The following is a 15260-nucleotide window of genomic DNA, read 5'->3' as shown; positions in this document are numbered from 1 at the left end:
ATTTAGAGGTGGCTCAGTGCAATCCCTTTAAACAGATGTCAAGGAACAGGAAGTACATCTTCTGCATCAAGGTGGCCCAGATTAACTTATGCTCAGTTAATACACAGCCCCGAAAATTCCGACCACCTGGTTCAACCACACAGGCCCTTTTATCATCCTTGTCGCCCGGCAGATGGCCGCACAAGCTAATGCACAATAAAATCTTCATCTGAAGTCTTGACTGACAGTAATGAACCGTCGTCCCGACGAGAATAAAGTCGAATGGCCTAAAACGTTCAGCGATTCAGCTCCCCATGAATAAGTGATTATGGCTTTCTCTGTATCTCACACCAGAAATAAGACTCACCGCGATGGCCCGGCTGCCCAGATGAGGGCCAGTATCTTGGGAGAGGCCTACAGCCTGAATGCTGCTCGATGAGACTCACAGGCGACTGTGCAAAGAGCTACTAAGTAACATCCTAAGGACTGATGTGTGCTCTTTGTCCAGCATTAGCACTGCTATGTTGAAGATGCTCCTCATATCCTAGTATGGAGATGCTGTTTAAGATCTAAATGAATTACAGTGTCAAGGATGCTTATAACTAAGCCTGCAGTCGAAATATTAGTATTTTTTTCAACCAATACTTTTACACACTGTAGCTCTTACCTCTCTGATGAAAAGCTGAGAGCTGGTAAATTAGATGATTATCATTCCTGCCAGAGTCTTGCCAAAGAAAGATCAGTGCCTCATATATTGAGAGAGACAGAGCTGTCATCAGATTGCAGAATGAAGAGCTGTACCAAAAAGCTGCATTGCAAAATTTGACATTTTTGTGATAAATATTGCAATACTAAGTATTAATTTACAAAACAAAAAGGATTTTAAAATTTTCCCAAACTAATAAAACTAAATAATGAAATGCAACTTTCTACAAGTCAGTAGTTCATTCACATTATGGTTAACTCTAATAAGTGCCCAATAATTAATAGGTCCCTACTGATACACTGAAAAACATATCTCTTATTTAAAAAGGATAAATTTCAGCTGAATTAACGTTCAAGTGATCCTTGCGATGTGACAATTGCTTTTGTATGAAATGCAATGTCAATATTAAAATCACACATTGTGCAAACTGGACCAAATGATCTGCAGCGATTTCTTTAATTACCAGGCAAATTATTTGTGAATTCACTGAAACTAATTCATAAAAATGTCACACAAAACAATACACAAATTAAGCAAAACCCTGCAGTGCATCACACTGTACTAGTGCAAGGTGCAGCTGAACTGGAGAGGCGGGCGTTTTACATTTACCGAGAACCCGGCCGCTTTGTATACCCTGCAGCCCTGCCACCTGAGCATAAGCGTGGTGCCCGCCAAGGGTGCCATCCACGGGACTGAACCAAATCCTGCGAATCATCGCTGTCCTCTCAGGTGGGTCACATGACTGGGCCCACCAGCCTCATCACGCACCTCAGTCAACCTCCAACCCCATCAACCCCAGTCCAGTAAAAATCAGCTGAGATCACCTTTTAAAGGCTTTTACGACTCTCTGTAATTTGTTTATGCGGTAATGATAGTGATATAGGGCAAAATGAGACCGCTACGATAATTATTAGGATTATGAAATATGAGCACTGAATGTTAATATCTAAGATTTTCTCTGTAAGCTAGTCAATAATGAGCTTCACTGCAATACTTTTTGCCATCAAATAAAAAAACAAACGCGTGATAAAAATGAGCATTTCGTTTAAATGCTACTGCACAGTTCTCTGAGACGATGCTGTATATTATTCAGGTCATCGCAGCATGTCTTGCTGAGGTCTAAGCACCGTGACCAGGCCTAGCAGCTGGCGCCCATGCGGGCCGTCCAGACGGTTATGTGGCGCTACAGTGCCCATGTACCTGCCCCCCAAGGCGGCCGCTGCTGGCCGCGGTGGGGCGGCGTTTCGTGTGCCGTGAGTCATCGCGCACGTGGCACGGGGCCCCGGGCACTCTCCCTTGCTTCTGCCGCAGCGCGGGTCACATGTCACGGCCTTCGCCACACCGAACGTCCATGAGACTCGGAGGGGGGGGCGTGCGAGAAGCAGTTTGTTGGCGACCGATATCTCCATCCATCGGCGAGCCAGGCGTCTGCTCACCGCGGCAACAGGGCGGCGAGGGATTACGGGGATGCAGGGAGGGTCCCGCGCCAGAGGCAGGGAAAAAGTAGCAGATGTAAATTCTCCGCTACAGCTGTGGCCAGCGAATGCAGAATGTCTACAACTGACCTTCCTGGTGAGGAAGAGAGCCTCAGAGGGAGACTCATTCCCAGCATCAGTGACCCTGCAGAAGCTAATGAGGCAGCCTAGAAACAATGAGGACTGGGCAGATGAAGATGTATAAGAGCTTTTCGCGGCCGTTCTGAACAGTCTGATCAGCCGCCAGCCCTCGTGGCAGCGCATCTACAATGCAAGACGAGAGAAGGATACTAATGTAACTCAATAAAAAAAAACAAAAACACAAAAACACACAGCATCATGAGGTGGTGACAGCCAGTCATGTGGGGGAGGGGGCGGGGGGGGGGGGGGGGGTGGGGGATCTGCCCCACATGTCTGAAGCTGTCTTTCGGTTTATAAATGCCAGACTGTGCCAGTCAAGCGCAGACAGCCAGGGGACCCGTCCAGCACAGACTGTCTCCTGCAGACACAGTCGGTTGTTCCTACACCAGTTGGCATTGAGGTCACAGACTGGCTCAGCTGGGGCCATTAGCGGCTGTGTGTTTGGTGAAGAAAAGGATGGATGGATGGCAACCTTGCAGCACTAAGGAATGACGGGATGCAGGTTGAGAGTAGATGGACCTGCTCTTAGGAGTAGAAGAGGATTCTGTCAGAATTAGTTAAGTCTAAGCCATCTAGAAGTTGGCTGCCTGCCTACACATAAGCATTAGAGGGGTGCCCTTCATTACTGGCTTGGCTGATGCCCTGGTTCATATTTTACCCATAAAAAATACCAGGGAACAAACAGCGACACCAACATATCTTATTCCATGTAACCCAGGTTTGTTACTGAGACCTTCTCTAACTTCATAGAACTGGAAAATATGTAATCGTACCAGTTTCTGGGTGGAGACTTCTTGTCTGAAAGTGGAACAGATCTGCCTTGTAATAAAATATTTGCAGTAAAATGCCTCTCACTGGCTTATCTCCATTAATTACCATAGAAGGGTGCTCACAGCATGACCTGCCTCTGAAACCTAATTTAAGTTAATTGTTCCAAGGCCACTTGGGTAAATATGAGCTTCTTTCAGGGTCACCATGTGGCTCACCCTATTTTTTCATCTAGAGCACTAGAAAATGAGCAGAGTGGAATTGTAACGGATACATCTGGAAAAAAAGCATTACTGGAAACTCATGCAGCTTCAATAAGGAGAAGAGGTGCTAGCCAGCTCAACAGGCCATTAAGTCCAGTGTGGCTTTAATGCTGAAGCTTTTTACACAACCAGTGAGTTTGGTTGTTGTGCAACGGATCTAAATGGGCTCTCAATACCGAAATACGTCTTAAAGTGGCGGGTTGGAGTCACTGATGTTGTGAAGGTTGGACAGGTGACTGTCTTTATAGTTCATAGTTTGTAGCGTCCCTATGTAGTTGTGTGGTTCAGTCTGCTTTTTTGATAGTAATCTCAGCTTCCCTTTATATCCGACCTTAACATCCATACTGTAACAAACGTTCTGCTTTTCTGCTCATTGAGGCGACCTCTTCCCCCATTTCCTCTCTACTCTCACCCACCCTGGAATCCCTGAATAAATCTGTCTGTTCCGAATTTCAGGGTCACATGGTTTTATCCATCAAACCCACAGGTAGGTATGTGAGGGTGGCATCGTGTCCCCTACACCTCCAGGGTTGGGGTCGTGTGACGTTTGCACGCGTCTCCTGTATCGTATAAGTTTCCTCACGCAGTCCAAGGACCTGAAGTCAGACTAACTGGCATCTCTGAACTGCCTGCAGAGAGTGTTCCTGTATGTGCCCTATGACAAACTGACATCCTGTCCAAGGTGTACCCTAGCTATGTGCCCTGTGCCACCTGGGATAGGATCCAGCCCCCTCCCCCCAAGGCTGTGATGAGGATAACTGGTTGAGCTGGTGTGAGTATGACTGCAGGTTGTCATCACTGCCTTTCTGTTCGTAATGAATATGTTTCCTATTTAATAACATTTCTGTACTGGTTTAATATTTGAAAATAAACTAGAAGCCGTCATTATTTAGGGCTAATATACTAAATGAGGAGGCCCTGGTGTGGCATGCAGTGCATGTACCTGCTAGATATAATGAGCCGTTGGGAACTAAAGACTTAGAAGGACATGTTTAGATGGAAGACAAAGACATGCCCCATCTTCCTGGTTAATGTCTCTTTGCCCCAAAGGCAAGCAAACAGAGGCTAGGCTATAAGTGGTTTTCTAAAGTAATGAAAAGACAGAAGAATTCTTTCTTCCACTGACCTCCATCCAGACCGTCGCTGTGACACGACATGAGCATCCAGCACACCCTGTCTGCCTCTCCACAAACTTTCCCACCTAGACTTTACCTTAAAGAGTCGCTGGCAGATGTAGGCTCATGGGACCGTTAGCATGTAGCCGCATGTAACCTACATACATGCAGTCTGCATTAACTGCATAGCACATATTTCTAGAAATGACTTGATTCTGGACAGAACATTGCAATACTACACATATAATGCACATTACCGATATACATATTAAGGACAATACAGATTAAAAAGATGCACACTGAACAAGTCACACTAATTACTTTATATAAGTAAAAACTGGTTAGTTTTGAAAGGAGCCAGTGGAGGTGATCTGGGCAGCTGGCTAGAGTGCCACCTGGAAGCCTCCCTGGGGAGGTGCTCTGGGCATGTCCAACTGGAAGGAGGCCCCGGAGCAGCCCCAGGACACGCTGGAGAGATTACATCTGGGAGCGCCTTGGTATCCCCCGGGAGGAGCTATTGGAGGAGGTCTGGGCATCCCTGCTTAGATTGCTGGCCCCGTGACCCAGAAACAGGATGCGCAGCGGAGAATGGATGGATGGATGGATGGATGAATGGATGGATGGATGCATTGTATCAAAACCACTTTTTTTCATCACGGTAAAGGCTGAAGATTGCCCAGCTAGAGCAGGATTCTGGTGTCACTTAGCAGCTGAACAACATGAGAAGACTCTTAATGGTGTAAGAGCAGAGCACTCTCAGCAGCGGGCTGGTCCTACAGTATAATTAATGGGTGCACCCACTTCCTCTCTCAGCTGACTCCTCCCCTGTGCTACTTTGAATGAGACACATTAGTTAAAGTAGCCAGGGAATATCAACTTAGATGGAACAAAAGGGAAGCAGGGACCGACTCAGAATATTAAATATCAAATTGAGGTCACCGTTAATCGCAAATTTAATGCCCTGGGCTGGAGAGGAATCCACAATTGCATTAAATAATTCCTTTGACACCCGAGAAAAACTTTTCAGCATTTCAATTACATTATCCAACGGAGAAGTGATTTTGTTTGTGGGCATTATTGATTTGAACATTAATTTGCCCTGTAATATTTAATTAATTTCATGTAGCGGGGATGTACAACATGTGATTTCAGATTTTATTTCCGGCCTGTTCACACGGAGCAGGAAAAGACAGAAATACCGCACGAACTGCAGCGTTTTTCTTGAAAAATGGTGAAATAAGAGTATTTTCAGAGATAACGTGCAAGAATTTACTAGTTTATTTACAGGTGTGTCTGTAAACAAGATTTATTGGTTGTTTAAACTATTTAAATTAAATTGCCTTAAATTTTAAAAAGACGGTATTTTAGCAATTCGGTTAAGTTTTTAAGGATCAGGAAGCTGTAATTCAAAATAATATCCTGATTTAACAGTCAAGTAAATTACCAATCTGATTCCCACTCAAAACTCCATGTTATAACCTGTGGTGCATCTGTCTCTTATTTATATCTCATCACTTACGTTCATCATTCCTGGAAATGTACCTAAAGCTGCCCCTGGCCGAGTCGGAGTCCCTGCATGCAGATAACAGGACTGCAGCAGAGTCTCTTTCATTTCCTGCAGTCACGTGCTGTTGGCTACCTGCAAGTGAATATACTCCAGTTCTGTCCAATAGCCTGGTTGGCATGGTGACCGGGGAGGGGTGGGGGGGCAGTACAGGTGTGAGAGGAGCGGGGCTTTGTGCTCTGATGTGCTCCTTCAAACACAGAGCCCCTTCAGCTGCAGATGTGTGTGCTGAACCCGACGGAGATCCTGAGCCATGGAAACCATATCCTATGCTGATCTTCACTGGGAAATATTTTAGTTCTGAACATGGCAGCCATGTTTATAAGCATGAAACAAAAAAGTTAGAGACTCATGGCTAAATTGTGGTTGCTGTTTTTATAGATGTTAGAGGCAGGGAACAACAATGTCAAGACCTTGGGCCAGCAATTCTCCTCAGGACACCCAACTGCATGCTGGGTGCTGGTAACTAATGGGCTCAACTGGGCAGCAACACAGTCTGTAGTCACTGTGCTCTTCTTCTGCGGTCAGGCTGTGAATGAACCATAATGTGCCTGCAGACCTCTCAATGTGGAAAGCATGAATGGTTCTCCTGAGTGCCGAGTTTCACTTAATTTGCTCTCTCCCATGCAATGATGGGAAGTGAATGGCCAGACACACGCGACGACGGAGGAATGGATACGGATAGGTCCCGTGATTTGCTCGTTCAATTACCGCAAGGCAACAGGGTAAATTTTCCAAAATGTCAATGGAAATCAACCTACAGAACAATTACTATTCATTCATGCGCTGTGTACTGCTAATTTATACAGAATACACCCCAGGAAAATATCACCTTTGTGTTTCATACTCTCCATATCCATTTCCTGTGTGTCTTCACACAGAAAATAAGTTCATGAAAGAAATTCTACACATATGCATGCAACTAGCACAACATCAGGAAGTCCTGCACTTACCGACACCTTTTGGTCAAAGGCAGAACTAATTAGCCCTTGAACAGTTGCCATGGCAATTTATTCCTAAGACTAGCTCAGAATGGTATTATTAACAGAGAAATATTCCTTATTTCCCTTCATCCAGTGATATACAGCCATCACTAGCTTTCTTCTGTTTGTGATTCAGCCGCGGCTGAGCTACTGTGCAACAATCACGATTATGTTACGTATTACATGCATATTGAACAACATTGCAATTTTTTTCGTCACGAACACTGGCACATTTTTCCAAGTAGGCTCATCTCCTTCTGGGTCTATCTAATTACACACACAGACCACTCAGATGGTGCGTCACACACCAGTGGCTGCACCGCACACACCTTCGGTGGTTTGCGGAGAGTGGCTTTTTCTACTATGTATAAAATATATGGCAAATAATTAATAACAAAATACCCATCCACGTTCATCCTCTAGAGGAAGAATAATCAATATCCATTCAAAATAGTTTAAACGGAAGCAACTGGTTCTTTCATTTACATTCAGTTTTCTTATGGGATTAATACACACCTCCTGTCAGCACTAGCGCTCTTGAATGGTACTGGATGATCTAAAATGTGTGCAGACCTCTTCCTCTTCTAAATACCAGTAAAATCAGGAGCATGTTGAACACAGATTTCTTTACTAATGTACTACAACTGCTGCATGTTTGCAGCACGAACATAAAGAAACCTTGGATACAATATCAACTCTGGGACTCTTTCTGGGATGAAACTCAATTAATAGCAACTGGGAAAATTAAGGGAAACTCTCATGAGAATTTAGAACATGGTAAAATACATATCATAGATCTCATAAACGTTTTGGTTAGCACAGTTCAGGAGGGCATGTTGAACTTTATCATTAGCCAATTATAACCAGAAGCCCCTCATGGCTGAACAAAAGTGGCACCATTCCACCAAGGGAGGGCACTTTTTAATTGGTCGGGGATTCTTAACTGACTGCAAAGGCTTGGCCTCATTAGCCTCTCGGGCATCACTCTACCAGCTGGTGCTTAGCTCTCCTAGACAGTGACCTGGGATCTGCTGGAAGGATCTGGGGCAGCTGTAGTGTTGTGAATGGGCAGGGAACACGTCAGCCTGGCTTTCGCGCACGCAGAGAATCTGCTGTCCGTTGAAGAACTTGGGGGGACAGGAGCATAATATCCTAAAATGAGATCCTTCTCAGAAAAGTACAGAGTCAGTTTTAAAAAGTGAATCTTTTAAAGAGACGCACGGAATGCGAAACGCAAAACCTAACCTTGTTTGAAAAAGCTGAGCGTGAGAAGCGTTTTATGGAGAGGATGCTCAAGTCCAAAATACCCATATTCAGAAAATACCGACGCTTCTCTGCTTACGAATGAGATGCATTCCGAATGGCCGTTAGTAACTTGAAATGTTCGTAAGTCGTGATTCAACATTATTTTAAGGGTATACGCAAGTACTAAGAACTAGGATGCTGGGAGTACGCAGGTTACGCTGCTGCGCGGCGGGAGTAGCGGCCAGAAGTCGTACTGGGCGGGATTGGCGTGCAGAAAGAAAAAGTGATGTTGCGGACAGGAAACAGGAGCCCAACGAAAACAATTTGGACTTGCAGTCCTCTTCGTGCGTATGTCTGAAAGTTCGTAAGTTGAAAGTGCATAAGTAGAGGAGCGTCTGTACTCACAGTTTTCAGAATCTCACCATAAACCATAAAAGAACAACTCCCATAAAAACCCTAACTATACATGTTTCAACTGCTTCTGTAAATGTAGTATGAACAGTACCAAAAGAACACAAAATGACATACTCATCTACAATATCAAAGACATAATGTACTAATGAAAAAATGTAATCGAAACTTTTTTTTAGGCTTTCATTAGTATACAGTGAAATATGGAGAGGTCTACGCATTAAAAGTATAATCACTGCAGGTCAAAAAGCTATCTGCCGCATATGGAGTATGATGAAACTAATTAAGAGTAATCAAACAGTTTAAAACTTAAAACTGTAATCTATAATGCATTATAGATACCTTCATAATGCATTATAATGGGCGATATAAGAATTAATAAAGCATTACAGCATCTTCTATTGACAGTCATAAGGCATTATGGTGTTGATTATAATACTTCATAAGATCCAATGAAGCTATCATGAATAATGCACTATACATACCTTCATAACGCATTATAATGGTTGGTATAAGAACTAAAGATGCTTTGTACTGCATTATGATGGTTTCTATAGTCCATTATTGATGAGAGCTTCATCAAGCATTCATAAAGCTGATAAACGTTTATAATGTGATATGCCTTTTTATAATTATGTATAGTCTCATTTATAATGCTTCATGCATGTATTGTAATGTGTACAGAAAGTGTTATGGAAATATCTATTCTGCTTATACATCCTGTAAAGAGGAATACAGTAGCAATAGCTTGTATATGCAGTACAATTCTTCTTCATAAAGGATTGTTAAAAAATCAGTTTGAAAAAAAAAATGCATCCATCATTAAGCAAATGAGAGTCATAGCAAACTCATTTTTGGGAATGATCAGAACAGATTCAAAGGATGAAAGTTCCTGCTCTTTTTCAAGTTGAAAGACTTAAAGGATGTGGTTTATATATACCTGGATGCTCCAGAAAGCCACTGGACTTGGGGCTGTATTAGCATAAAATGAGTGTTGAATAAATAACTAAACCTTATGGATCTGTTATCTGCAATACAGAGGAAACAGTGTGTAGAATAAGTATGTTTTGCTCTGGAATGTAGGAGGCTATCTGTTCCTACTTATTCACATCCCAGTTCATAAAGTAAGCACAACTACGCGTAAAACAAAAGCTAGACTGAAAAGCACAGTTTGCCTCTCCAAGGAGATAGAATGTAGTTACTTAGCTTTTAGGTTTGTTCTTCACCTTAAGCATCATGTCCTAGTACACAAACACTAAGAAATAAACACTGCTGATGCAAGTCTTTCGTTTAGCAGACACTTCTGTCTAAAGTGATGTATGAGCGGGAAAAGCATGGGGTCAGAGAGCAGGGTCACCCAGCATCCAGTGCCCCCTGGGTTAAGGGCCCAGTGGATATGATTACTGTCTGCCACGGGTTCTGAACCCACAAACTACCAGACATAGACACTAATCACCAACCCAGTGAGCTACATACTATTTTGATTAATTTAATAAATGACTCGTCTATTATGACCCAAAACACAAAATGGAATTATTATTATTATTGTTGTTGTTGTTGTTGTGAGTGGCAATGTGTTACTCTTATGAAGCCACATCGGTGTTATTAAACGTATGTTTTTGGTCTCCCAGCCTGTCATATATCAAAGGAGGACTCGAATATAAATAATAGAAGCCCTCAAGCAGGGTGACGAGCTCTCTGTAATCTGCTCCCCATGAGATTAATTTGCGAGGGAGGCCTCCTGTGGGTCGCACAGCTCACCGAGAGAAAAATGTGATTGTCGATCAATGATACAAGACAGAATTGCACATGTTCCCCCGGATGCGAGCTGTAATCGCTCGCATTTTGTTGCCAAGCGAGGCTCTTGTTTCCAAATGTAATTTGGATGGAAAATATGCCTGAAGATCGCCACGTTGAAAGTTTAACAGAAAATGAAGAAAGCAAGGCGACGGAGAGGCAAGAATGAGCTGCCTTTTAAAACTGGATACAAATGTCCGATCCGCTGCTCTACCGGCGCATTAAGACTATGACTTTACAGATGAATGTAAGAGAAGCCGCTTCGAGTAGTTTTATATTCCGACAACGTCAATATACGCAGACTGAAAAGCAAGCTAAGGCAAAAGTATACTTATATTGGCAAATATGGATTTGTGGTCCTTGCTTGCCGTATTACTCTGAGATAGGAACATTGATATAATATTAAGCGGTGAAGGAATAGTGCTTGGAAATCCAAGTTTTGCGCATATATTGCACAATCATCTTTTTTAGAGGAACACCACCGTCGTTTCTTTCCCTGCTGCTTTTTTTTCTTCTTTATCCAGCTCTCTAACTCAAACACGTAATTACAAGTTCAGTTTGGTCACTGACCCATACGTTCGACTGAGAATCGCTCAATAACCTATAAAGCATCAGCAACACCCAACTGAATGCTGCACATCCAACACTCATAGTCCCCCCTTAGTCCAACACGATGTGGTTAAATATTTAAAAGAAAAATGTAAATTCAATCCATTTACCTAAGATGGTACTTCACTTGTGGACGCATTTGATCTGTACAATATGACTACCAGTAGATTAAAAACTGCATTAAAAGCCCCGGCACTTACTCACCCTTGCATATTTAGAAGAATACGGATCCTCAAAGAGTGCCCAAACCCTGGGTTGCCATCGCCGCCACAGTCCAGACTTGGCATCGGGAGAGTCCCCAAGCGCCAGTCTCCTGGTCATCTCCAGCTCTTCGTCGCCGTCAGCCGAATCGGCCATGCCGTCCCCATCCGCCTCTTCATTGCCCATGTCGGGGGCTCCTCCACCGAAGCTGTCCAGCGCCTCCTCGGCGTCTCGGTGTTGCCGATAAGTCATCCAGCAGCATGGCTCCACGTCAGTCTCGTCGATGCCCCAAAACGCCAACTCTTCCTCGTATAGGGGCCCGCACACATCAGCCGGACAGTGCAGCTTGCCGGTCCGGTAGTAGTTAAGGATGTGCGCAAAAACACCAGGATGCCTATCGAAGAAGAACTCGTCCACCTTGGGATCGTAGTCGAAGTGGCTGTGGGCATCGGGTTCGGCGAGCCAGGCGAGCCGGGTGCCCGGCAGAGTGCGCAGGGTGCTGCGGTACGTCTGGTGTCGGATGCCTCCCACGTTTATCACAATGCGATCGTTCTCGTCGCCCTGGCCCATCGCGCCCTTTAGGCATGTCTCGGATATGTTCCCGGCATTACAACGCTAACCCGACAAGAGGCAACGCTGAAGCGCCTGAACGACACATGCTTGGGAATGGGGAGGGGTAAGGAAAGGGATGGGAGAGATGAGCGACGGCTATAAAACTGAAAGGTGATGATGGGGAAACAAATGCGTCTCCCCAAAAGACAACACCGCCGACAGCAATTACACAACAACAATAACAACAGCAGCAATAATAATAATAATAATAATAATAATACGTTTTTAAAACCAACAGAAAAATATCACGGACCGACAAAATAAGTGAATGAATAGCCGCTTTAAATTATCACCAGCCTGTAGCCACGACAGGACGTGGGAAATTAAAACAATCGGGAAAATTTTATATCCAAGGAAAACACATAAAAAATAAAATGTATAAAGTATCCATTGGTCGCAACAGGGAAAACACGAAACATATACTATCCTGTCACATAAATCCAATAACGTCGCTTTTAGTTACGGTTTAGTATAATATCCGTTTCTATACCGCTGACATTCAATGCAAGGTGACGCTCGTGGGCGCATCTGCGCTCCTTCATCCAGTCTCTCCTCTCGCTTTCGCCTTCCCTTCTCTTTATTTTTTAAAGATTACATGTCCTTTGCCCCTTCTTTTTTTAGTTTCTGCAGTGGGGACTATATGCAGTTTTTTAAATTTTTTTTGCAGCGCGCTGTTTTATTACTTTGTGTTCGGTTATTTTTTCATACCGTAAGCTATAAATCTAGCAATTTTTTTTGTTAATACCGGACCTCGTTTTATGTCGACGAATTCTTCACAGGGTTTCGTCTACAAAATACGCTTCAAGAGACAATCCGGCATCAGGTGTTTTGCTGTCATTCTTAATACATGAATTCGCTGCGTTCACTTCACAGAAGCGTGTTTTTTTTTTTTTTTCAAAATCCCACCATCCTGCAAAATGGCCAAGAAGCGAGCCGGAGTGCTGCCATGGGGTATATCATGCAGAGTGTTAGTGATTTGGGGGATTTCAGCTTGCTTTAAGAGCTCCCTCCTTCTCTTTGATTCTCCCCGTTGCTGAGAGGCGCCACGGCAGGACCCGCTACCTCTAGACTCCCCCACCAACGCGCAGGCGCAGTAGCTCTCCCGTTATTGATATGGTTTTTTTGGGATTGCATGTTTGCAGTTACTGGCGCCATGACCTAGCACGTGAAATAAGCACATTAAAATACGGCAGATTTAGGTAGGTAAATATGTTATATCATACAATGCTTTAATAATCATCAAGGATTAATATGTAACAGTTTGTGGTTCATTTTCTCTGAGTATATATTCATGAATGTGTGTTGTATTAATCTTTGATCAGCATCCATAATTTAAATGTGTATATATACTCACACTCATATCTTACTCATAATTAATGGAATTTTATCAAGCGACTTTATCTAAAATCACGATTACCAAACATATGTTTGAACTTTGTCATGGATCAATCAATAAAGAAGCTTTAGTGGAAGCTTTCTTGCTATTGTCACCCATTCTGTAACACGCCAAAATCCTATTACTAGGATCCTATATACCTTCCACCTGCTTATTCTGCAGGAGGTCTGGAGCCTATCCCAGGCAACATAAGGCACAAGTGGGGGAAAGACCCAGCATGGCGTAACAGTACACCGCAGGGCATACACACAGACTATGGGCAATTTATAGACACCAATTAGCCCAACTGCACATCTTTGGATTGCAGGCGGAAACCAGATTATCCAAAGGAATCCCACACAACATGCATAGAGCATGCGCACTCCACACACACAGAAGCAGGGGGATTTGTATTCCCGAAACTGAGGCAACTGAGGCGGCATTCACTGCGCCACCATGCCGCCCATATTCTTGCAAGTACTGTTTATCTATTTCTCTGCAACTTCCTGCAATATTCAGTGAAAAGTATCTGATATCCCTGTGGCAAATTGTTGTAAAACGAATAGAATTTCTTCCTCCACATTTCCAAAACACGCATTATCTTGCTAAACTTGAAAAATTGCCGTGAGATTCAGATATAGTGTATATAAAATCTTTTGTACTAGTGGAATTTATGATGCTCTCGCTACAGCGGCAAGATTAAGAAGAGATCTGACACAGTGACTATCACTAGTTGTTGAAGGTTTATTTATTGAAATCTATGTAAACACATTATTAAAACTTATTTAATTCAATTTAAATCAATGAAATATACACTAATAAATACATTTATATAATAACTATCCCCACGCCCCTGGACAGGATAAGTGGTTTCAGAAAATGGATGGATGGATAAAATAATAATAAAAATAATAAAACATAAAGATTCCAGAAGTATTCCTGCATACTGGATCATATATCACATTACACTGACTAGCAAAAGGCTATAGTAGAAAACGTGTTCATTTTTATAACAGCACAACAAAATAATGGCACTAATTAAATTTACAGCTATAAGAGTGTTTATAATGTTGGAATTTTGTTCTCAATTTTTGAATTTTATTTTTCTTAAAAGTATATATTGACAAGAATATCTTCATAACTGTTTATAACAGGTGTTTGAGAGGAGGCAAATCGCAGTTACTCTCACACTTACTGATATTGCACAGTGACTCCAAGGAGCATGGTAAGACATCTGGCTAAACAACTAACTATCTGCCAGAAAGTTATTCTCTGGGTTATTCTTTGTGTTAAAAGTAATGTTCTGTTTACGTAACGGTTAAATTCACAAAGATGAAACTGGCATCTAAGAACAAAACCTTGACATACCGAAAATCACCAGCAGAGGGAGCTATTGTATAATGAATAGTTTGCTGTGCATTTGGCAAAATCACGTCTGCATTTCTAACACTCATAAGTGCTACTTCACAGTACTGTATTATTTTTATCCAAATCAAGATATATTAACATACTGTATATAGAATACATTCTTCTGTATCACATAAATGGCAATGCGTTATGTGTTGTGGTTTTCTATGGAGAAAATGTTTTCATTTCTCAAGCTTTGCCCTGATTGACAGTGGCTGAAATTCCATACAGGCATATTAACTGTTGGGAAAGCCACATGACCTGTGGTCTGTGTAGAGCTCTTTATTTACCTAATATTCTTTCATTCTTATATGTACTAGCAAGATTTACATATATTACTTCAATTTTATTGAACAATTTAGATACTGAAGTTGATTGTGTCCATGCCTAAATTCAGACATTTTAGGCATTCGTGGGTTTTAAAAACAATTTGTTACTCTAGACTGAAGGAAATTTCCTTGGGGAAAACAGCTTTGCGGCTACAAAATGCACACCAATCACCAGAGGTGGAGATGTCAAGTCCAGAGAGTACGAATGCAGACCAAGATTTTGTTTCGACCTACCAGTTGAGTTACTCTGTGACTGTGACTAAATGGAGTTCAAATAAAA

The 15260-nt window shown here is 42.6% G+C and overlaps 1 protein-coding gene across 6 annotated transcripts in view; it reads right to left on the bottom strand.

The window, feature by feature from the left end:
* kcnc1a (potassium voltage-gated channel, Shaw-related subfamily, member 1a) overlaps window positions 1-12930 on the bottom strand; it is a 36758-nt gene extending 23828 nt beyond the window's left edge. For 3 of the 6 annotated variants that reach the window (XM_049031521.1, XM_049031522.1, XM_049031523.1), the window contains exon 1: window positions 11261-12929. In XM_049031521.1, the coding sequence (XP_048887478.1) occupies window positions 11261-11827 (567 nt within the window). In that variant the 5' untranslated portion in view covers window positions 11828-12929. Of the gene's footprint in view, window positions 1-11260 lie in introns of all 6 variants that reach the window. The other 3 variants (XM_049031526.1, XM_049031525.1, XM_049031520.1) reach the window with 2 other exon arrangements.
* Window positions 12931-15260: the final 2330 nt, after the last annotated feature.

The sequence above is a fragment of the Brienomyrus brachyistius genome, chromosome 11, assembly GCF_023856365.1.
Source record: "Brienomyrus brachyistius isolate T26 chromosome 11, BBRACH_0.4, whole genome shotgun sequence".
In the NCBI taxonomy this organism is placed as follows: Eukaryota; Metazoa; Chordata; class Actinopteri; order Osteoglossiformes; family Mormyridae; genus Brienomyrus; species Brienomyrus brachyistius.
The sequence above is the reverse complement of the archived record's forward strand: the minus strand, read 5'-3'. Positions and strand labels throughout refer to the sequence as shown.